Source organism: Euwallacea similis, chromosome 7 (genome assembly GCF_039881205.1).
Source record: "Euwallacea similis isolate ESF13 chromosome 7, ESF131.1, whole genome shotgun sequence".
NCBI lineage: Eukaryota > Metazoa > Arthropoda > Insecta > Coleoptera > Curculionidae > Euwallacea > Euwallacea similis.
In genome coordinates this window covers 2,053,887-2,079,414 of record NC_089615.1, presented here as the reverse complement: position 1 = coordinate 2,079,414, position 25,528 = coordinate 2,053,887, and the positions used below count along the sequence as shown (strand labels likewise).

Below are 25,528 nucleotides of genomic sequence, written 5' to 3'. Positions count from 1 at the left end.
ACTGGACTAATTTGCGATACCCCTTTCATGTTCCGTCTCCATTAGACACGGAAAATGCCCGACTCTCATGCTATGAGGAGGAATTTATATTGACTAAGCCATAGAGAAAATTAGGTTTAATAAACGCGTGATGGCGGTAAATGGCTCGTGATATTTGGAATCCTAAGCATCGGTTTTTAATTAAAATATCATGACTCCTGCATGGCCGAGGAAAGTCGGTTCATGTTTGGACTGTTGCGGGTAGACTGGTGTGCTAAATATGGAAACGGATATTTGAGGACAGGGCTTGTTATTAAGAAATCCAGCCTTCATTAGACGTGCGAAACATGTAATTATAAACCACTTATAAACCCATTTTTACACAACATTGCCATTCAAGAGATTTTGTACAAGTAAAAGTAGATTAGTGAAGCTATTTAGAGCAATTTAAATAAAGCTGAGTGAAAAAAAATCACATAAACCAGGGACATAAAAACGAGAGTTTTAGCAAAATTCCATAAAATGTCGCCGACAAAGCAATGTCAGTTAATGGTTCGGTTGAGAACCAGATGGGAACCAGCATAATTAAAAAAGCTCTTGGGAGGGTATTTATTTAATGGCCATCTATAAGTGATAAATAATATTCTTTTAATTGTAAAAGATTTATTGAAAGAATATTCTTTTTAATAACGTAACTAACTAGTTATGATGCAACTCGGCTAAAAACCTGTCTATAAAAAATTATTAAATTGGATGGTTACTTCTCTGACTGGTTCTGAAACAATTTCAACCTTTAGCTGTTTCGATTTAGATCCTCTCGATAAAGTATTGGAGTAATTTAATATGGAAATAAAATACATTCCTATCAACAAGTTGTTCAAAGCAATCCGCACGACACGCCGGATTCCCACGATATACATCCACACCGACCGATTCACTTTAATGAGTAGTCGGCAAAGCCCTGCCCGTGCAAATTCTTCTTATCGGTCGTATGCGAAGATGGCAACTATCAAGCGCGCAGCACTAGTTTCTGAAATTTTTTATGTCCTTCCCATTTCCAGTATTTAATTTACTTTTTAATTTTCTGGTTACTCCATTCAGCTAAAGTTCAGAAATCTGGTTTCAAATTCACTTCCAACACCTCAAACCTCTTAGCATAGATACACAGATGACCTGGGCATATCTTAGTCTTGATGGCCTAGCCCAAAGTCACTGATGCAACAAAGCATAGCAAATTCAAATGAATGCATTGAAATATCAATCTATGAATAGATGGTATGGTGTTATCAAGTTATATGTGACTGACAGCTCTTCATGGTTGATAATGGTACAAAGAGGTGAGATGCATAGAAAGTTACAGTAGTCTTGTCGTCAACTTGATAAGGCGGATCGATCTATTAAGGTATAACACCTTGATGCTATTGGGCAATTGAATCCGCTGTTCCAAGTACTGCACTCGCTCACGGATGAAAGCTGACTTACGCCAGCATGTATCCAGAGGTCTCCTTATGGTACTTGGCACACTTTTTAATTAATCTGGCATTATAAGACTATATAAGACTTTTAACCTGAAGAAAAATATAGTACGAGTATTTTCATTTTGTGCCACTATAATGCAGGTGAAACAGACCGTATGTATGAAGGTGTTTACCCTGAGAGGCAGAAAAACCGTAAAATTTTTAGACGACTTTTAAGAAATCTTAAGGAATGTGGATTAATTAAAAAACCGGTAACAAGCCGCAAAAAACGCTGTAATGAAGAACAAGAACAGCACGTAATGTCATCGGTTACTGGAAATTCTAAAATATCGCTTCGTGATGTTCACCATATCACGGACATCCTAAAATGCGAAACTAAGTTTGTTTTACGCAAACCAAGGTACCATCTCTTAAAATTCAAAATTTGTCAGGAACTCCCATCTGGTGCTAACTAAAGCCGAAGAACGTTTTGTGTATGATACACACGAAGATATGTAGATGATCAAAGTTTTTCACATAAAATTATTTAATCAGAAGAGAGTCAAGTGAAATCAAGTCAAAAAATACGCATTACTGGTCCAACATCATCAACATCACTTTGGGTTTAACACTTTTTTGTTGTGCTATTCCAAATCATTCAGCATTTGCCGATGTTGAAGAGAACGTTCGGGAAACGGGTTCTCTTTGCAGGAGAATATTGGAGTAGTGCGCATGTGTAGTAGATGCTCCAAATGAGAGTATTTTAGACGATATTGAAAACTAAGTTTAAGTCAGTACCCGAAAAACATTCCAGAAATTTAATAAACCACAGCTCACGGTCCATTAAATTAAACGACCTAATCTATTGCACCCATATCATGTTCAAAAGGTTCAAGAACTGTTACCGCAAGGCTTAAGGTCAAGGGTGATTTTTTGTGAATTAAGCTTTCTATACACATAGAAGGATTACAAACTTGCACAAACAGTCATGAATATTCGTATCAAAAACCATATGCTAAAATAACCCATCACTACCAAAGAGAGTTTAAAATAACTGTTTAGGCAAGTATTGTTGGCCGATATTTGGTTGTTTCAGTTATTTTACCAAACCGCTTGAACGGCACAACTTATCTTTTTCTAACAAAGTATTTTTCTTGAATTACTGAAACATTTGTCTTCAGAATTACGCCGCAAAATGTGGTTTATGCATGATGGTGCGCCTCCGTATTTCAGTACAGATGTTCAGAATCTTTAAACCAAGAATTTCTCAATCAATGGATAGATCGAGGAAATAACTGCCCCCAACATTGGCTGTCACGATCAGCAGATTTACATAAATGTGACTTTTTTTTCTGGACGACTTTAAAAGATTTTATTTGTATATTCGAGGTCTGTTGATTCTGTGGAAGATTTAGAGAAGCACAATATGTATAGAGAATGATTTTCGGTTATTGAATAATGTAAACCTTAATTTGTAAGAAATATTTTGAACAACATTTCTAGTGTTATTTGCTGCTATTATTTCGTTGGTTTCATATAAATGGAGAGGTGGTCTGATCTATGAACACTTCATTATCTGAACTATCCGCAACAGCGAACACTTAGATTAAATTACATCATCCAAGAACAGGATATTCGCCTTAAATAAATTAAGCAGAGAAGTGATAATAAACTCATATAGACGAGTAGGCAGAATATAATTTTTTTTAATCTGAAATTAACCCTCCAAATAGTCCCACCCCTAAAATTTCAATAACTCCAACCTTTTGATGTCCGAAATTGATATATCAATGGCCAAAAGGCGTAAACAACAGCTGTAGAAATTAGGAAACATAATGTAAACCGCAGTCGCCATAGGTGGCGGTGTAGGTAATTTTTACCACCCCGAACCCTGCTATTAAGGTCGAAAGAGGAAATTTATTTATATATTATAAAGGGTGTGAGGGCTTAACAATCAAAAAGAATAATAATGATTGCTTCCTGTGTGTGCGGTAAAACGGCCCACCTAATATTCGCCTGTCTTTAGATTGACTTCTCTATTGCTTAACACGGCGGATGGCGTGAGAGAATTTTTTCAGGACCGCAAATTGAGGCCCTCTAGGGCTTCTGTGGCTCGAATCCTAACAGAGACAAAGCTAAGTTTTCGGTTTTTGTAATGTTTTGATAAATTACTGGCATTTAGCAATGACAATGGCTACTTTCGCTTGCAGTCCAAGCTGTCGGTCAATTCACACTTTTCTAAAGTCGACTCATTTTTACGATCCATTGTTGTGGCCAGGTTTATGGAGCTTTGTTGTACAGTTTTATGACTAAATTACATTGTAACCTCCATTACTTATCTCCTGCTTAAGTGAAACATTATATTCTAATAAGTTGATCCACTTTGGCTGCCATAAAACTGAGTTTATGTTTCCGTTTGGCGATAGGTTTGATGTACTTTTTAATTGCTAACAGTGAGCATAGACCCTGAAAACAATCAACAACTCATCGTTTCGAGCTTTAAGGGGAATTTCCCAATCCCCTTGAGGCCTATAGGAGTGCGGAAATGGTTCTAGCGCCGCCTTGTCAGTTTCCTAAAACAATCCGAAGCGAAGTCATGTGTACTCAACTGTCAACAGTCTATTAATGCACTCATTTCAGCTGCAACTCGACACTATTTGGGATTTCTTAACATGTTTATTTTAAGTGTTTTATTGGTTTTTTCGTTGATTGGATCTATTCGGTGAAAGACTTACTCCAATTTTAAAAGAAAACTCTGTTACCCACCACATCTAATAGTTGTCTATTTACAATCACTTTCGCGGTCATTATGAACGAATTTAACGTTGATTGCACCACTGTTTGTGGGCTGCGAAGAAAATAACAGTCTTCGATCGATGGAAATAGAGCCGCTACAGTAGAATTATCCAATTACCTAAGATTTAGTAGAGACTACGGGGATTTTCGAATAGAAGATTTATATGGTGGAAAACTATTATTATTATTATTATTGCCTTGGCACACACAAAAAGCTCCGCGCTTAAAATGGCCGACTTAAAGCGGAACTGTTTTATGTTCCACCATAAACAGAGCTTTATCGTAATGACAGATCAGTGGGTTCCGACCAAAGTGGCCGTTTTTTACCGCATCAGGTCAAAGATGGAAAGGACGATAAGGAAAACACACGCCCCTTTTTTTGGTAATGTGTTAGTTTAGTTGGAGTTTAAGGTTAGCTTGATATCCAAACATCGTTATCGTGGTAATGCATGTTTAAGCAAGTCAGGCATGGAACTTAATTACAATTTATAATTTCACTTCCATGCAAGTTAAACAGCAATTAAAAATTACAAGAACTCGACCAAGAGTGAATGACGATAAAACTATGTTCTATACGTTTGAGTAGACTTTTTTAAATTTTTTTATCTGTTATTTTATTTTTCCGTTTTTCTTTGTTTATTTTGTGACTTATCAGATTCCACTTTGGGACCACCACTTGATATATTAAAATGTATCTGTAATTTATAGAATTTTTTCCTCTGTCTGGGAATTATAAACTAATATTGGTAAAACGGTATGAGTTGTAGTTTCAACACAAATTTTGGAGCAACACTGATAAAACACTAATTAAAGTTACTAACCTCAGTATATTTACAATCCTAGGTTTTTGCCTCGGGTTTATAATCAGCCTACTACAAATTTCTTTAATTATGGACCAAGCTGTTTGACTTTTATTATCTGGATTTTTTAATTTTATTTAGCATATGTTCTACTGTCTTTTTAATATTTTTCGTTCTAATTTGATAGTATCAAGTGAAATAAAAACTCGTGGTTTTCGAGCTTCTATTTGTTCAACGTTCCTTTCTCTACTTTCACCAACTTTCCCAATTTGATTCTTCTCAATATTATATATCTTGTAGAATGTTCTCCATGCTTATTAATCCATCCCTCTTCCTTTATTGTATGACATTTTCACATCACAACTTTTCTTTAAGTGATGTCAATTTCTGTAGATGAATCTTTGACTTCCTTTGACGTTTACTGAAGTTGTCATAGTATCATCTTTCGGTAAGTGTTTGCAACGTTAGTCATGTAAAACTTTTTACCGTCTTCAAGTATTTGTCCCTCTAATTTGTCAGTGTTATTTATTGTTGTTCACTTCGCCTTAAATGGTTTTTTTTTTCATTGAATCTAAGATTTTATCTATTTCACTGCCTTTTAGTTCCTCAGGTAAAGATCCGCTTTTTTTGTATTTGTCGAATATCTTTTTCAAGAAAAAAAACTAATAAAAACATTAGAAACGCAGAGAAAGTATTTCGAATATGTAAAAGTTTTTTGACTTTTTGAAATGGCAAATATCCTATAATAAACTGAATTCGACTCAAATCTGACTATCGTTCATATTTTTAATAAGCTCATAATTTACATGTTAGTTCAATCAAGGGACCAATCTTATAATTGCAATGACAGATATTCATTAGAAATAGTCAGCTATTATGACAAACTGTTAGATTAGTTATGAGTGTTATTATCCAAGCAGCCATAACTCTTAATATCTGTAACTGAAGATTGCAATTGAGACTCCTCATAGAATGTTTGGAATTCATCTCTGCTTTTATAGGTTCTGCATTTCCTAATTAGCTAGCTCTTAATATTCCTACTTGATATATAATATTACCTCCAAATTGATCCCAAATTGATGAAACAAATAGAAATTTTGAACAGAACACTAAATAATAAAAAATGAAATTCTTTTTATACAGCGTGTCCGGAAATAATTATGAAATATTTTAAAAGCCGATTCTAAAAGTAAAAATTATTTAAAAAAGTTCTTATAAACGTACCCCAAAAATTGCTTATTAAAGGGGCTAGAATCCTTTAAAGGAGTATCTTTGAAGATGGTTTTTTCACAATATTTTCGAAACGGTTTGTGCTAAAATTATCAAATTTGATATACTTTAATAAGTTAGAATGGGAAAACTTTCTTTGTGTTAATAATTGCAGATTTTAATCAAAGGTGTCACATACAGGGGATCTTCTACGTAAATCTTGCCTTAACTTTTTTGTTTGTGACAATTCTTTATTTTTGAAATCAAATTACTGATTCGCAAATATTTTTCAGTAAAAAAAGTCCTCTTATTTCATTTCGTTAGGATAGACTGTTTTTCAGAAAAATGGATTTTCTTAAATCAATGCACGATTACAGGGACATCGAAATGCATTTTAAACGTAGTAGGTGGATGTCACTCTTAACTTTTATCTTTGACATTTTCAACATTTGTTATGAATAACCATTACTAATATTTGTCTTATAATTGCTGGTTAATAAAAAACATTTCTATTACAAAGATGTCTACTATGTTTATTAAGATGCGTTTCAATGTCCCTGTAATCGCGCATCAATTTACAAAAATCCATTTTTCTGGAAGACGGTCCATCCTAACGAGATGAAATAAGAGGACCTTTTTTACTAAAAAATATTTGAGAATCGGTAATTTGATTTCAAAAATAAAGAATTGTCACACACAAAAAAGTTAAGGCAAGATTTACATAAGAGACTCCTTGTATGTGACGCCCCTGATTAAAATCTGCAATTATTAAGACAAATAAAGTTTCCTCATTCCAACTTATTAAAGTATACCGAATTTCATAATTCGGTATTCGTATAATTTCATAAACAGCAAACAGTTTCGAAAATATTGCGAAAAAAACTTCTTCAGAGATCCTCTTTTAAAGGGTTCTAGCCTCTTTAAGAAGCAATTTTTGAGGTATGTTTATAAGAACTTTTTAAAATTATTTTAATCTCTAGAATCACGTCCTAAAATATTTCATCGTCATTTCTAGACACCCTATATAGTTGCGCTCAAGAAAGTAAAAATGAAAAAAAAAATTAATCCCCTGTATACTGGAATTGTTGAGTGTTTAAAGCCGAAGAATTTCTTCGTTTTAAAATCAGTCAAGACCTGTCACATGAATTCTACAATTAACTTTACTTACAGTCTACATTTACGATCTACAGTTAGATGGCACCGAGAACCATTGTAAAAATTCATGCAGAAACAGTATATTGTTGCCGGTTGAAGACAGAAACTGAAAATTTGTGTCCAGCTTTTAAACGCATCATTTTGTTATATGATAATCTAACCCAACAGGAACTGAATTAAAATTCTCATATTAACTAAAATATTAAGTAATCATATCAATTCGTGCTCGCGGAACATCCAACGAATCGGCTCTGGAAGTTTCGTTGACAATATTGATACAAAATTGTGCAGAAAGTGCCATTTAAGAGGAATACTATACATTGGAAAGAACTAAATGATGAACGCAGTAAGAAGTTATGTTTCTACTCACAAAATCTAACAAATTCTAGAGCTAACTTAAATTATTTCATCTGAACCACCTTGCTTCCAACTGGCGACTAAGAGCCTTTAATCTGTTTTAAAAATTGTCAGACACTATACAAGGTGTTTCTGAACGTAGTACCATAAATTCAGCTACGTATTCTAGGTCCGAAAACATGACGAAAACTTCATATAAACCTATATCGAAAAACGCTTTGTTTTCGAAATACAGGGTGTGAAAAGTTGGTTTATGATTATGGTTTTTTATAAATATTTTCGAAACTATTCGAGATTAAGTAATGAAATTTTATACCTTATTGCAACTTTTTGTGCTCTTTCTGAATTTTTAGAAGGAAATTGCTACATTTTAGCAGGGGCGGATAGCACGGGGGGGTAGTGCTTAAAAAGTGTCTATACTTTTTTGTACTTTATTTTATTGGCGATTTTATAAGAAAAATATTAAATTTGAAGATTTTTACACAAAAAAGGTACTCTTGTTGAAAATCAAAATATTCAACAGTTTTCGAGAAAATTGAGATTTAATAAATCGGTGGATGGTACGATTCATAAACATCAAATTTAAAACTGCGTTGGCTTTGAAATGAAACTGAAAAATTTGTTTCACACCTGCGTACATAACAACATTTATTAATAAAGTTTAGTGGTTTTTCGTTCCCGAACATTTTGTTATTTCAACTATTGTTAAAGAAAATGAATACTTTTTCTAATGCAGAGTACACAGATATGTTGTTAACATTAGGTGAGTGCTATGGAAATAGTCAAGAAACTGTCCGACGATATGCGGAAAAGTTTCCTAATCGGAACTGTCCAAATCGACGAACAATTTTAGCAGTTGAAAGGCGTTGTCGTGAAACTGGGTTCATCAAACCCAAAGGAAGTAATATTGGACGAAGGCGTACAGTGAGAACAGCTAGGAAGGAGGAAGAAATTTTAGAAATTTTGCAAAATAATCCCGCAATTAGTATTAGACGAGTAGCACTGCAAACAAATATTTCACCTGCAGTAGCATGGAGAATTGTCAAAGAACAACAACTTCACCCGTTTCATCTGCGCCAGGTACAAGAACTTCTTCCAGACGATTTCGGTCCTCGACTAGAATTTTCTGAATGGTTATTAGCCCAAAATGACAATGACCCAACTTTTATGTCAAGGATCATATTCACAGATGAGGCTACTTTCACACGGGCTGGTATTTTTAACACGCACAATTCACATATTTGGGCAGAAGAAAATCCCAAAGCAACCAGAGTTACGCATTACCAGCATTCTTTTAAAATTAATGTTTGGGCTTCAACTTTAAGTAATAGAATTATTGGCTACCATTTTTTTTCGGAAAATTTAAATGCAAATAGGTACTGCGCATTCCTGCGGAATGATTTTTTTGAGTTCCTTGAAGATATTCCCCTTGAAACAAGGCGAAGACTTTGGTTTATGCATGATGGAGCTCCTCCTCACTATGGTAGAGAGCCTAGGCAATGGCTGCATACTCATTTTCCCAACAGATGGATCGGTCGTGGCATTGATGCACCCATTCATTGGCCTCCTAGGTCCCCAGACTTAAACCCACTTGATTTTACCGTCTGGGGACAATTAAAAAGTAATGTGTACTCTACTCCAGTAGAGACCCTAGAAGATCTACAATACCGTGTTCAACAGGCTTTCCAACAATTACTTCATCAACCGAGAACAATGTTTTCTTTGCAGAAAAGGCTGCGAGCATGTGTACAGGCCAACGGTGGATACTTTGAGAATGTGTTAACTGGGTTTTAATTGTAATATTTATAGTTTATTATTCTTCGATGTACGAAAATGTCAAATACATTTAATGTTTCATTTCAAAGCCAACGCAGTTTTAAATTTGATGTTTATGAATCGTACCATCCACCGATTTATTAAATCTCAATTTTCTCGAAAACTGTTGAATATTTTGATTTTCAACAAGAGTACCTTTTTTGTGTAAAAATCTTCAAATTTAATATTTTTCTTATAAAATCGCCAATAAAATAAAGTACAAAAAAGTATAGACACTTTTTAAGCACTACCCCCCCGTGCTATCCGCCCCTGCTAAAATGTAGCAATTTCCTTCTAAAAATTCAGAAAGAGCACAAAAAGTTGCAATAAGGTATAAAATTTCATTACTTAATCTCGAATAGTTTCGAAAATATTTATAAAAAACCATAATCATAAACCAACTTTTCACACCCTGTATTTCGAAAACGAAGCGTTTTTCGATATAGGTTTATATGAAGTTTTCGTCATGTTTTAGGACCTAGAATACGTAGTTGAATTTATGGTACTACGTTCAGAAACACCTTGTATAGAAACATGAATAACTACGGGGCAATCCAGTCGAAAACGCCGTTAAGAAGGGAGGCTACACTTGTTTTTCTCTCTATTATCCTGAAATTCTGCCAGTATTTCAGGAATTGACAATCAACTTAGATATTTCTAAAAATCCATTCCACCAAGTCCCGTATTAATTATAAGTAGTACCCCAAAAATCATAAAAACTGGATCATTTATTCAGAACACCAAGTCGAAGTCTGGTAACGTTTTCCCCACATATCGTAAGCGTCCTGGTAATGAAATAAGTGAACTGTGAAAGTGGATTTTAGTTATTCGACGCAACAAAATGGCCCCTTAACAAAAGAAGATCGTTCTCGGGTGGTAATTGGTGATTTAGACGTATTGCCTCGCGTTCCATCGAGTTAATGTCTGGAAGAGAAACTCGTATAGGTTTTGTTGAGAACACTCAGAAGTTATTTGTCCAAATGGATATTGAATGATGTGTGTGTAATATTTAGAATGAGATTTTATATCTAAAAAAAGAATAATTCTCATGAAGGCAAGAGATCTGTTTTATGGCGAGGTTTAAGCTAAGGATATCTATGATCTCCCAGGGCGAATTTAATAGGCTGCTTTCGATAAAGAAAATAAAGAAGGGGCAGTTGTACAGGTCTAAATGAGTCCTACCCATTTTTAAATTTGACAGTCAACTTCAATAATGCCAGTATACGTGACATATGTGACGAAAATGACAGAGGCAGATGACACTTTTGATGTATAAAATTAGAGGGATAGGTTATTTACCGGACAATTATATAGACAAGAAATTTACTCGAAACGCACGCCCAGGAAGAACATTATATGTCAATACTATCCCCATAGACATGTAAATGAAACTATGGAAATAAAACTGGGGAATAAAGCATTATGTACTGATTCTATGAGAGGTGAGTCCCATTATTACATACCGAGTCATTGGTAGGTATTCCCAATATATGCATAGGGGTGTACATTGCTAGACTGGAGAGACTGAGACTAGGGAAACTTAGGAGGGGCTGGCTACCGAATTTGAACAAAATCACTCTGAGCGAACTAAATCACTTTCCTCATTTTAAGAGGTTTTCTCTGATCCACAGGATGGATGTCGCGGTTTTGCAACGGATCACCGATAGATTTTTCTTAGGTGAAGTCATCATAATTTTTAATTTAAATTAACTTTGAATAACCACACTCGATTCAAAATCTCCCCGGAAACTGCTGTTCAACCAAAAAAGCCAATTTCGTTTTTGTCAGTCTTCAGAACTTTCAGGCTTCCACCCATTGTTTTCTCTCGATGTTTATTTCCTTCAGATTTGCTAAACGAATAACAAAAAAGGCACGATTGATATAAAGAACGCATTCACTGGTTTCTCCTTATAGTAAATAAATGTTTAATGTTTCAATAGACGCATTATTTCGTATTATATGGCGTTTTTTGTAACGTCGCCAAATAGTGGCAAATCGACCACAGCATACGCCTGGAAGAAATTTGTGGTTTTCACGCAAGTAACTTGTTACGACTTAATAAAGTCTTACCACATTCATATTTAGGACATTCACTATTTGGCTTCTTAATAACTGAATAATTTCGGTTTCTCTATTGTTTTGTTACGCAAGACTTTCCTTTTGAGCAAGTTGAGCAAGAGCCTTTATTCCAATTAAACGTTTTATTAGACCTCGTGCTATACAACTAAATTCAATGGGTGGTCTCCTTATGCCTTAACCGTATTTTTGCTAATCATGGTAAACGACCCAAATGGCAAATGCAAAGGAATGAAGACAACTGGCACTGCTACGACGTATTATGATTATTAATGATAATGCCAAATCATTCTTTCGGTTGAACCGAGAAGGCTCTGGGTAATGCGCTGCTTTGCTCTCTGATAGTACCGGGCAGGTGTGACTAATATGCCGCCTTTGTGGTACCATGCCGACCCTGGCCCACCGCAGTCTTCTACCTTGATGTAGGCACTAAATGGAGGAATGTTGGTTTGGGCAACTGCATGCCCCGCGACTGTCCTCACCTACAGCAGTGCTTGACTTAAGCCTTATAAACCTTGTTCTTTGGCTTTTGTTATTAATTTTTTTAAAGAGATTTCGGTGAATTTTTGATTATTATTATTGTTGTCGTCACGCCACAAGATTAGCCGACGTTAATTGAGTCTCGGCATGAAAAACACGAGATCCTCGTTGTGAAATGTCTTACTCTCAACCACTTTGATGAAAGTTTATTCATTGCACTATTAAAGCAAAAAATGGTGTAGCTAACACATAAGTTAATTTATGAAGCTCCTTATTGTCTTGGTTTTTCATTTAGAAGATCATGGGGACTTTACTTGAGGTGAGTGCAAGTTAAAATGTTTGAACATTAAGAAAAATCCTTTGCAATTTCTTATCGATATGCAGTGAATTCTAAATGGGTGCTAACAATATAATAATGAAGCGTGGAAATTACACATAAAGTAGGTGTATCTAAGATGAAAACGCGTTCTGAACAGTACTCAAAGCTGAGAAATTTTATCGAACAATTACCAGATAATAGAGCATTTTTAATTGAAAATTGATTCTTAGGCATTAAATTGTTGAATTTCAAGGGATTTTATGAAAAAAAAAACAGAAACTGGAGAACAGCGCATATCTTCACATACTATCCAAATATAAAATTAGAAACACGGTAGAAGCATTAGTACAAAGAGCAATATCGGGGTCTAGTTAGTATCCTCTCAAGTAAAGCGAAATAAAGTACCTAAATAAATTGCACATTAAGTAGCCAATAAGTTTCACAAATAAGTAGTAAGTAGTGATTAACAGTTGTGAAATAATGGGTTTGTTAAGAGTCAGCGTTTAATAAAAATTAAAAGCAATTTACAGTGCACAAGAATTATTGCCTGAACCAGACACACGCCAAGAATCACTTTGAACCCGACAGAGCTTTTTGGCATTGTTTCAACCTCTTTCAGAGCGATCTTTAATTCTTTAAATTCACTCGCAACTCTTCAAATTTGTTTGAGAATGATTTGGACTTTTTCCCAACCATTGCGTTATTAAAGCAAAAAATAGTGGAACTAACTCCCATCACGTAAGTTAATTTATGAAGATCATTATTGACTCGCTGTTGCTCATTCAGAAAACCATGTTAGGCTTTATTGGATGGATTCCTAAAAGCCATCTCCCCTCTTTGGATCATTAATACGTATTAACCTAGCATATTGTCACACCCCGTAGGCAAGCACCCCCTTTAGTAAGCATCCGCATTATACAAAACATTACGCTTATGCAATTTGATTTTATTACTGCCTATATTGAATTGATGGTTTATTAGTTTATTTAATACACTGCAAGCCCGATCCTCAGCAATTTCAAAGCAAAATCAGGGTTGTAGTTTTATTTCCTCATTAGTCTGATGAGTCTCTGGGACTCTTGAGTGTTCAATTGAAGCCTTGATTGCGAGACGTTTGAAATAAGTTTATTGGTAATAAGTGGATTAACTAATGGCCAATTAAGGCAGCAAGGGACGTTTACTTTGCAGAGTTTTTTAATGTTATCTAGTGAACAATTAAAAATATTGCTAGTAATTACTTTGTCAGGTTAATGCGGACTGGAAAGAATAACACAGGGTGGTGTTAAGAATGATTCGGTAATTTTAGCTTATGAGTGGATGTATAATAATATAATAATTTCAATATTTTTACGAAGTTTCCATAATCTAAACTTCGTAAATATTCATAAAAATTTTTCAGTCATACACTAAACCTACTTAAAATGCGTTGTTTTAATAAGACACACTGTATATTAGCAAATGTTCCGAGATACAATTCAATTTAATTAAAAAATGGGGTTTTGTGTATGCTATTGAGTATGGAATTATTTTGAAATTTTTGCCTAAAGTGGCCCTGGAATGTCATAATAAATATAAACAAACAATTGTGAATAATTTTCGCTACGTATTGAAGATTCTTAGGCTGTATTAACACCAATAATCCACTACAATTTCCCTTCTGAAGATGAAAAATGCAGGGGCTTGAATCCAGGACAGTAGCATAGATAACAAATTAAATTTTGTGACGATGTTGCAAACCAAATGTGTTATCCAGCATTGCTATTAAATTGTTGTTTTGGCCAATTAGTCAATCAGCCAATTACCCAAAAATGTCGGCTGAAAGTGAATTAGAGGGGCTGAAAATGGCGTTTTAATCTTTGGGCCCAGGCGCAAGGTTACATACACACCTGCCAATTATGTTTCATTTTAATTGAATTAAAATGGGTTTTCAAAACTATAGTATCATTATTACTAATATACTGTTTGTGAGATTGCTTTGATGGTACTTAGAACCTAGTCTTGGGTGCAGAGATGGATCGGGCGAACGAGCCATCATGTCTTCCCATCGGAGAATTATTGCAGAACGAGATAAAAAAACAGTTAATTTGTAACAGGGAATTTTGGATATGTTTCGAAGCTAAAAATATGGTGCCAAAACGTTTAGCTTACCTTCTAGGTCGTTCAGCCCAAGGGGGCTTGACTGGATTTGACTCAGCTTCTACTCGAGTTTTAGGCATTCAATTTTAAGTTTACTTCAATTTAAAAAAAAGTTTAAATACATCCTAATTCAGGCTTGTGTGCAAAAATGATTTTAAATGTTAAAATAATTAAGTCAGAAATTCGTTTTAGAAAATCAAGTTAAGTTCAGGAATATTTCTGTAAGTAGTTTCAAATTCTAGTCAAATATTTCATAGGAATCACTTAATGAATCCTTAAATTAATTTTAATAATTACTCTGTGAGTTTTGAGCCTACAGTTGATAATTAGACTCACACATATTTTACCCACTTTTATACAAATCACTTATAAAGACATCAGGGAGTATTTTGGAAAGTGGAGTTACGTGTGTAACTTGAAAAATGTATTTATTTTGTGATTTTATAAATTTATTTATTCATTATTAAATGTTTTGTAAAATTAAAAAATGCGATTTGCCTTGGAAAAAAACGCAAAAGAAAGCGATGAGAAAATTATTAATTCATCTAACTATAATACAAAATGAAACTCATTCTGAAAAGTATAAGAATAATAATTTAGGAGGTCGAAGAGGTATATCGCGAGTTCTTTAAATATTACCTTCAATATACTACATACACAAGACCGACAATAAGGAATTTTTATTAAGCATCAAAGCACATAGTCGCTGTCATACGAGCCAATAGCAAGGCTGTGTTTTCAAGTTAATTACAAGTTTATGTGCCATCTAAAACTTCAATCAATTGGGCATCAAACCGGTTCTTCGGAATTTTTCGTAAATAGTCAGAGGACTTTTGATCTCTACACTTTTGGACCTTGAATCGTGAGGCAAAATCTCCAATTTTTGTGAAAAACCCGTCCGCCTTTCATTCACTTAAAACATTTGCCTTTCGTTAATTAAAAAAAAAACAAATAATATCATGCGCGTCCTACAAATGACCAATAATTTACAAACTCATAATGGCAGCGATTAACTAAATAACTTAACATGGGGTGCTTTTAAGTTTAATTTCAAGGTATCTTTAGGATCATTTGCTACCCACAGGAAGCCCCCAATGTCCTTGCATGTATTCATCCATACTAATCTGATGATCTTAAGCGTATTAGAAAGGGGCCGCGTTGAAACGATCGTTATTTTTAACAGGCCGTCGCTCCGATTTAATAAATTATTTTCCAGTCTTCAGTTGACAGCCGCGTTTAAAATAACATACATCTCTGCTTCTTGTCTTGAAGATGATTTTTTCCGACCGACGATAGAATCTCTTTGATTCGACTTGACACGACTGAAACCACATAAATCATCGTCAGGGCCGCGGTCTGCTAATACTGTCATAACATCGCTAATTTATTACCGTCGCATTACTGAGCGAGTTTTTAAATTGTTTCAGATGGCCAGAACCACCTCAACCTCTTCAATAACAGGCAACAGCCGAAGAAGAAACGGAAGTCACGCACGGCTTTCACCAACCACCAAATCTTCGAGTTAGAGAAGAGATTCTTATACCAAAAGTACCTCAGCCCTGCAGATCGAGACGAGATAGCCCAAAGTTTAGGACTGACCAATGCTCAAGTGATCACGTGGTTCCAGAACAGGAGGGCGAAAATGAAAAGGGACATGGAAGAGTTGAAGAAAGACGTGGAAAGCACGAAAGTCTTAACTGCGCACCGGACATTCCTGGAGAATGTGCAGGACTTAGGTATGCTTAAGAAGAAAGTGGTGATGAGTGAGGAAGATTTCCCAAAAAACTTGGTTATTAATGATAAATAGGTAGTAGTTTCAAAAATGTTTATGTAGGGTGAGACGTAAATAAATAACATCATAAGTTACATGTGATTGTATCAAAATCTTGGTTAATTTAAAGTACTTCGCAAACATTATTTATTAGGTATATTGACTTCCTACCAGTATTTCGCTTACACATGATAAGCGCTTTGCCATAAATGAACGATCATTTCTCAAAACATTTGATACTATTATGAACATTTTTATAAACCTCTTTTGTACAAGGTACAAAGTAACATTGAAGGTTGCATTAGGGGACTTCGAAGAAGGACTACTGGTATCCGTTTTCATGGTTAAAAATGTATTTTTCTTCTTTTCAAAATTCAGTTATTTTCCAATATTAAGAAAAAATGTCTTCATAGAAAGAAAGTTGATCATGATGTCAAATCGTGATTTTGAAAAGGAAAAATTTAATTGTTTACCATAAAGATGGAGGTTAGTAGTCCTTCTTTGCGCTCCTCAATCAAATTTTCAGTTTTATTTTCCAGTTCTTTTCACAAGGGTGAAATTTGGAACATCCTGTACATCAAAAAACGTGATTTAGATATAGTGAATATTTAAGGTTCCTTACATACACGTCCCATATGTTTATAATTCTAAAAAAAAATCATTTTTAAGTTAACAAACCATATACAGCAATGTACCACTGTTTCAAATTTAGTTTAAACAAATCCTGATTTATTATATTCATATTAAAATTGTACATAAACTGTAAAGTCTGAATTAAATGTAGATATGAATGTGTAAACTATTTGTATATTCTATTTATATGATTTTGTAATATTTATTAGTGGTTTCGTCACAACGACGAACTTTTGCAATATTGTAAATTGAACTAAAATTGTAAAAATGTAGTAATTATGTGTCTATACCCACAAAGCTTGCTTATACGTAAGGCGAATTTTATTTCAATGTAAATAAATTCGACAAACATTTTTATTGCTGTTTGATTTTTCAAAGTGTAGTTTTATTGTCCAAGGTGCAGTTGCTTAACATGCAATTATTTGGCATTGTGAACAGAAGTATAAAAGAGTTGTCCAAAACGCAAAACATTATTGTGGATTTGGAAAACTAAGCAGAGAAAAATAAAGATAAAAAGATAGTGAACAATATTTTCCGTCGACTGACCAGGAACACGCTTGCTTAATCTATGCAAAATTGATATCAATGCTCCACTTTAACGCTTAATTTTTCAATTATTCTACTTTACGCACGATTTTACTATAGGCACTCAACCACACACAAACTCAACAAACACGATATTGTCATCTTACTAGTCACTTATCCAACAGGCAGAGATAAAAAATTAAGTTTTATTTTATGTCTGCAATTATACCCTGGAATTTCCAAGCTTCAAACTTGAAAGTTTTGTTACTTATTACGCCGATGTAATTGAACAACAACTCTCGTCAGAAGTATCATTTCAAAGTTTCCTTATTTAGATTTTCTTTCACACCTAAATACATCAAGTTTGAAGCTTTATCTTTAATTTACTGCTTTCTGCATTTCATTACTGAAACTTCCCAGATTCAAACTTAAAGGTGTAACATCACAGAAACGGCTGTAATCATCACGGTATTCCCCAAATCCCTTCAAGTATCAGTTTCATAGATTCTTGATGTAGATTTTTATTCAATGATCTATCAAAAACTTTTAAACTAACCTAAACTAACCTAATTACAATTACATTTTGTTAATTTCCTTCAGGTATCAGATTCAAACCACTATAAATTCCAAAATTTACCGCTTTATGCTAAAAAAAATCTTGTTTTCTTTGTGACGCGATACTAATTCAATCTGCAACTTCTCAAAAATCACTCACTCTCAAATATCACCATAAACCATCCATAAACTCGTTCCAGTAGGAGCAATAAACGTCCGTCTATCGGCATTTAAATCATCGTGTCTCGTGTGTGAAGCAAACGCCAACCAAATTACTTCATATCTCATGTAATCAAAAAGATAATTTAAGAGACAAGCGGAAATACGTTTAGGACCGACGTTAAACATGTGTAACGCTCGGTGTAAGCTAACAGTAGAGATGTGGATTTCTAAGGGAGTCTGTGGTATTGGAGCGTGTTGTGTACGAAGTTAAGTCAATAAATACAGGGTGTTCCATGACAAAAGTCGTCATTGAGTATAGACAATCTTCAGATCAAATAGGGTGAAAACGTTGAATAAAGTTTTGCTTTAAAAATATTTTTTAATGCAGAAGGTGATTTATTAAATGATTGATTAATTGATGATTTCGTTGATTAAATGTTAATAATAAATTTTGTGCAAGAGAAAAAACAGATTTTTATCCATAACAGGAACGTTGGTTCGGAAATAAATTGATGTCTGGCTGAATCCTTAGAATTGAACGTTGCTAAAAATGATAAAAATAATATGCGATCTTTTTAATAACAATTCCAAAAATTGAGAAATGAAAAAAAATTAACTCAAGTTCTCTTTACGGTAAAATCAAATAATTTTAAAAAGTTCTTCACTGTCCAGCTATTTTACCATAGACGTGACCTAAAACCTAAGATGAACTAAAGAGGAACTTTCATAAGGTTTCCAATGAAATCATAAAAACACAACTTAGAGGTAATAATCCTAATTTTTCTTATAAAAAAAATTAGTCCAATTCTTAATAAACCAAACCTAATGACAAGACGAATTAGCTAACCTACAGAAATATATGAAGTGGAGGCCAAATGTTCCATCTGCCCCGAGTGAATCGTCCTCTCATAATAGGGTATCCAATCAGCGGCAATCTATTAATAAAGGCCATTCCGACAATTAAGGATTATAAAGGAGATTTAATGGTTCTTTTGACGGCGAGAGAAAGAAGCTATAATTCAGTGCGAAACTTCTTTGGGAGCGACGGCCCGTGTAAATGCCAATAACATCCCCAAATTGCCGCCTTTGGCAGTTAGAAGAATCTTTGAGTTTGAGTTTTGCATCCAAATCTGAAAATATGCTCAATGGTTTCATGCAAACTTAAATATATTTCCAGTTTAGCCGTGTGAAATACTAAATTTTCAAGAGCATTCGACCCATGGAAGTTGAGCAAAAACCCATGACAACAATTTATATACGATTGAACAGGAGCTAAACTTGCCAACGTTTCAAAAATTAACTCGCAAGGAACATTGTTAAATAAATTTTTAATATCTGAATAAGGTTTCTTGATTTCCATGTAAATCGCTTTTTAGATAAATTTCCCAATGCGCTGAATCAAAAAGAAATGGTAGAGAGACCAACTGCTATGAGCAAATTAGATGCAATATGCTGTTCTCACATGAACAAATCATCATAAACGTGTGTCCATCACTGATAACTATTTTGCACAAATGGAAAATTAATTATGGCCAAACTGAAGACTATTAGAAATGTCGATAAATCAAGGGTCACTTATGGTTCGCGGGCGATCGATTAAGAGGCCTCGGTTGACGTCACGTCAACCTTTCATTAGAAAAGTGGCTAGATTTATGTGTCGGCCGAGATCAAAGGCGGCTAGGTGTGAGACCAATTGTTCCCGTGACAAAACACTGCCAGCTAATTTACGGTTCGCTTTGGATTGTTCGGTTCGAGCGATGATGCCGATATTGAAGGCGGACTGGCCAAACTCGACCATATATAAAAAACTTCACATCGAGATCGATTTGGGCTCTATCGGACAATCTTAATCGAGTCAATGCTGATTGCCAGGACTTCTTCCAGATATTGTACCACTATCTATAATCTGGGTAGCTCAGGTTAGTTCAGATAGGTTCACTTTAGGATTTATTTTCCAGGGAATCACGTCAATAGTTAAGATGTTTTTCGTGGCTTATGTATTACAGAAAGTTTTGACTCCCTAAGGAATGCGACCAAAATGGCCTGTCAAAATAGTTTGGGCATATACAATGTTAAGAAACAGACAAAATTTTGTCTTCATTCCAGGAAAGCGTTCTACCATCTAAATTGAAAAACCTGACTCCATATCATCATCAATCAAACCAGTATTGGTGCTATTCGAGCTATTCGGGCAAGAGAATCAGGCGTGATCAGATGCCTAACTAGCATCCTAGTAATTCGAAAGTCTCATCTCGGATTTCCCTGGATATGATTTTTAGGAAAATCCACAAATACTCAGGGGGCACCATTGAAGGAATATTTTGTTAAAATGCTTACCAAACCAGTATTGAGCTGCAAAGTGAATCTAACAATGAAAAATTAGTTCACCTACGTCCCATTGGTAAGCACATTATTGGAGGTCAAATATCTGGGGAATTTTTGACATAAAGTCTAAAACATACGGGTCTTCTAAAACTGTTTTTACGAAAGGCAGTATCCTAATTTAAGATAAACCCAAAAGAAATATTTAAAAAAATATTATCATAAATATACACTATAAATACAACTGATTTAAATACCTCAAACCCGGAAATAATTCATGTCTATAATAGTACTAAAGGAGCCGTAGACACTTTCGATCAGATGAGCCAGAACATGTGTTGTAATAGAAAGACTAAACGCTAGCCCGTGGCTGTCTTCCATAACATGATAAACGTAGCTGCTGTGCATCGGTATATCATCTATAATCACAATCTAAGTTAAACTGGAATACGCCCCGAAAATAAACTGAATTATATGTTAAAACTACACGAGCAGCTGAATAGACCATGGCAAAGAACAAAACTCCAGATTCCTACGTTACCCATGAACCTTTTGGAATCTTTAGTAGCAGTGTTACACTGAAGAGAAAAAGGGAATAGAACGAGAACAGCACGAGACACGGATATATTGCGGCCTATGGGATTATTCTAAAAACGGATGACATCGACCTATGGAAAAAAGCTAGCCTTCCAAAATTATGGCTCATAGCGGACATACTCATTAATTAAAAAAATATATTAATAATTTTTTATCAATACTCAATTTCAAACGTCAATAAAAATTGTCCAATATAATGAAATTGTGTTGCTGTTTTAGTTATGAGGAATACAACGATTTTATGTTTCTACATGCCTCTATAAAAAAGTTATTGTATGCAACTTCATTATTATGTTAACATATCGTTATAAATATTTTAGCTATGTAATAATTAGTAAACTGAACAGTTTTGTTATGTACAAAAGCCTCAGAACATGAAAAAACAATTAACGAAAAAGAAAAAATCGCACCGGTGAAATGAAATATCATATAGGTCGTGAACGCCACACATGCCTTAGAATATGTTCTAGACAAGTTCGGATTCAACCGCGGCATACACCAAGATCCAATCGCATCTCGCATTTTGAAAAAAATCCGGTCGCCTTTATGATAGGTATTGTTCAGATCATGCGTAATTGATTACTGGTAATTAATCTCGATTTCGGCTCTCATTCGTTCAATTATGAAGCTCCACATCGTTTACCATTTTTTTTTCATTGTGAATAAAGGTGGATGTTTATTACATTTCAGATTTTCGTAAAGATTAGACACTATCGAAATTACATATCTAAATTAAAAAGGGAAATTTTGGCGATAAGTGCAAATTTCCACTTTCCACACTTTATTCTTTATAATAAGAGAATAAAACGCTAGAAATTTAATCGGAACCGTCCAAGGGTGGTCCATTTCCTGAGCGAGTCGCCGCAATTAGATCTAGAGGGCTGTCATTAGTGCGAATAACGACATAACTAGACAAATGAGCGTCGGCTTATTTCAAATTACCGAGCGGGCCGCTCTTTAATTTCCGGCCGGCCGCGAACACCTCCTTACACTTGCTGCCCTTTTCAACTTCTTCTTCAACTTTCTTTCCTTCGAGTTTAAAACTTTGATATAAATACGGCATCGAGTCATCAACAAATAATTTATTATTATTAAAAAGATGGGAGGAGCTAGATCAATTTACATTTTAATGAGCGCAGTCAGTATCCTCTTTTGCCGGTCGGTGTGTAGCTTCTAATATACTTAAAACTTAAAATATACTCACAAAATATAAATTAGCCTTTAAGTTGGCTCCTTCTCAATAAATTTAATTAAAAGAATCAGAAGCCTGTTCGTAAATACTGTTAAGCCGTTTTTATTGCGCTGCTCGAAGCTTGATTAACAAAAATGCGATGAGAGGATATTTTTTCCGTTTTATGAATTTTTCAATATATAAAACGGTTGTTAAATGGTCGTTTCTCGTTTTACAATCTATTTGTAAATTTTCTTATATGAGCGGTTAGCGGTCCTTTTATTAACTTAGAGCTATAAACATTGTGCAATAAAGGAACTTCTAAAATTGATATTGTAATGCGCTTCTAAGTCATATCTAAAGATCAAATTTTTATTTTATACCCCCGAAACATTATTGCAAAATACACTAAAAAATAATTAAAAAACCTCAAAAAGTGAATGAACAAATTGTTCGGTGGCGATAGAAAAATTGTTGGGTGAAATCTGCAAACAAAGTAGCTTTCTTGAATTTGGAATACCCCATAGGGCCTGACCGTCAATGAGCTTATTATGAATTCATTTTTGAATCATAGAATTTCTTACATTGTTGTATTGCTACATGAACAGAATACAAGGTGATATTTAAAAGAAACCTAGTAACCTTAGTAACATTGAAATACTAGAGGCCTCCACAATGTAGGATATTTTTTAAAATAAACCAAACTACACAGGGGGCTACATATCATCATAAAAATATTTTAAAGGGCAATAATACTCTGCAAGATAGTAAAAAAATACTAATAGACCCATGGCCAACAACGCACCATTTTCAATATACAGGATGACAAAGTCTTACAGTTTTTTTTCATATTATGTGTTTTTCTCACTTATGCCTTGAGTTAAATTTTTGAAAATGTAAAACATCAAAAATGAGCACAAAATTATTAAAATGGTTGAAATTCAACTATGACTTCCTAGATTATAGACCTGAATATGTAAATGATGAGACTAATTTATATTGATAGATATTTTTGCAAATTCTATAAAAACGGTGAAAGAAGCAAAAATACTGTAAAAGATCAAAATCCTAATAAATTGAAGAGGGAATTTAAATTTGGTATCAGAATTCATACAGGAGGCTCCAACCAAAAAATACAAAGCATAAAGTAATGCATGACACAAAAAAAATAACACCCTTTATATGCCTATCAACGATTTTGATATTATGTTGAAGAGGATCTTAAAGGTGTATGAGATTTCAAAAGTTTAACTTAAGGCATTCATATTCAAGAACTTCTTTACATGCATAAGCCAAAACATTTTTTTAAGGCAAGAAGCATATCCTCCAAAATTGGGGGTAAGTAATTTTTTTAAAAGTTTGTTACCTGCTTTTTTACGGTTCCCCAATCAATTTTGCCGGAACTTCAACTCGTCCCAAAATTTCATACCACACATTTAACTGAAGATTGATATTGAAAGTCCTGTTCTCTCATTAAAGGAGAGTTTTCTGTGTTTAAATAATAGCATTTTTCACACCTTCCTCACAACACTAATCGAAATTGAATTACATACGATGCTTGAGTTATATTTCATATATTTTAGTTGCAAATAACGTACTGTTAACGATCTTCTAATTAAACTCAAAACAAAAAAATATTTTGAGGTTATAATGGGATGAATGAAAGAGACATCTGGGAGAAGATCCCCAATATTATTATCTTGTCTCTCTCTTAGTCCCATAACCTGCAAATCTGAGACAAGAAGAGATATACGATTTAAATTGTTCCGCTGTGACGATTGGAGCCCAGCACCCAATCGTCGGGTGTATGTTCCACATATACCATCCTTATCTGGCATTCGTCTGGATGTTTTTGTTCTCTATCTTACCTACGGTAATACACTGACCCACTTTCTTCAGAGCTATCTTTTTATTAAATAGACTCTCCCCTTTAACTTGGATTGAAACATTTCAAAGTGGAATGTGTGGAATGTTGATATATCGGGTTCTTGAAAGCATCGTCTTTTTTGCCTTTTAATAGGCAATTTGCATTCACCTTGAAATTACCTTTGCGATAGAATGGGGATGGAACGCGGGCATTTCGATATTAAAAAACCCTTTTAGCCTAATTTTGCCTAATTTTTAAATGGACATAAAAATAAAGCTAAACGAAAACAAAATTATAAAAACTGTTGAAAATGTCCCCCTCCTAAAATGCAGGACTCTACTCTTTGCCTCATAAACCAACGGATTCTCTCAAATATTCCAGGAATATTGCAAATAATGATTTTAAGTATTTTTTTATTAATATTATTAAGTATTAAATGTTATGAATTGCTACAGATACTTGATATTTGCATCGATAGATATTTTTACAAATTCTCCGAAAATGGTGAAAGATATGAAGATACTGTAAGATACTATAACGCTAAAGAATTGAAGAAGAAATTTAAATTTGGAATGAGATTTTATACAAGCAGTTCTAAAAAAAGATGCAAAACATAAACTAGTACATGACTCAAAAAAAATATAACACCCTGTGTATGGCTACCACTGATTTTGACATTTTGTTAAAAAAAGATTTTAAAGAAAATAAATGTACGAAATTTCAAAAATTTAACTCACGGCATACATTAGAAATAAGTAAATATGGGAAAATATTGAAACTTTGCTATTCTGCATATCGAAAATGGTGCAATTTAATCATGGATCTATTAGAATTTTTTATTATTTTACAGAGTACTGTCGCTCCCTGAAATATCTGCATGATGATACTCATGTTACACCTTCTGTACACAGTGTTCCATAATATATGTAATCAGCCGATACCGCCTTTATCATTAGAGTTGAAGAAAAAGTTAAATGTGAGAGATGCAAAAAGAAGTGCTGCGCACATTTCCAAATTATAGGACAATATACAGGGTGACGAAAAATGGAAAGATACAAGCGTTCACATTTCTCAGCAATTAAACTGCAGATTTGGATTGAATGGAATCCAATCTAGGGCCAATTCAATCCAATTTTCAATAACGTCCTTGATGAATTGCTTTGTAACTTTCAAAAATGAGAGCAGTGACGAAAGGAAAATTGCCTGAGTTCTAGATCTTTCAAACAAGGAAAAACTCGAGATATTATACTGAACTTACCATAATCCTTTTGGGAAAAAAGCCAAAAATGATAGACGGATTGCAATATTTTTTTCAAATTTACGCCAGTTTCCTTTGCCTTTCATAA

The 25,528-nt window shown here is 34.1% G+C and overlaps 1 protein-coding gene across 1 annotated transcript in view; it reads left to right on the top strand.

The window, feature by feature from the left end:
- LOC136410035 (uncharacterized) overlaps positions 1-16,690 on the top strand; it is a 37,440-nt gene extending 20,750 nt beyond the window's left edge. Inside the window, exon 2 of the mRNA XM_066391942.1 lies at positions 16,007-16,690. Within this exon, the coding sequence (XP_066248039.1) occupies positions 16,007-16,386 (380 nt within the window). The 3' untranslated portion in view covers positions 16,387-16,690. The remainder of the gene's footprint in view (positions 1-16,006) is intronic.
- The last annotated feature ends 8,838 nt before the right edge of the window (positions 16,691-25,528 follow it).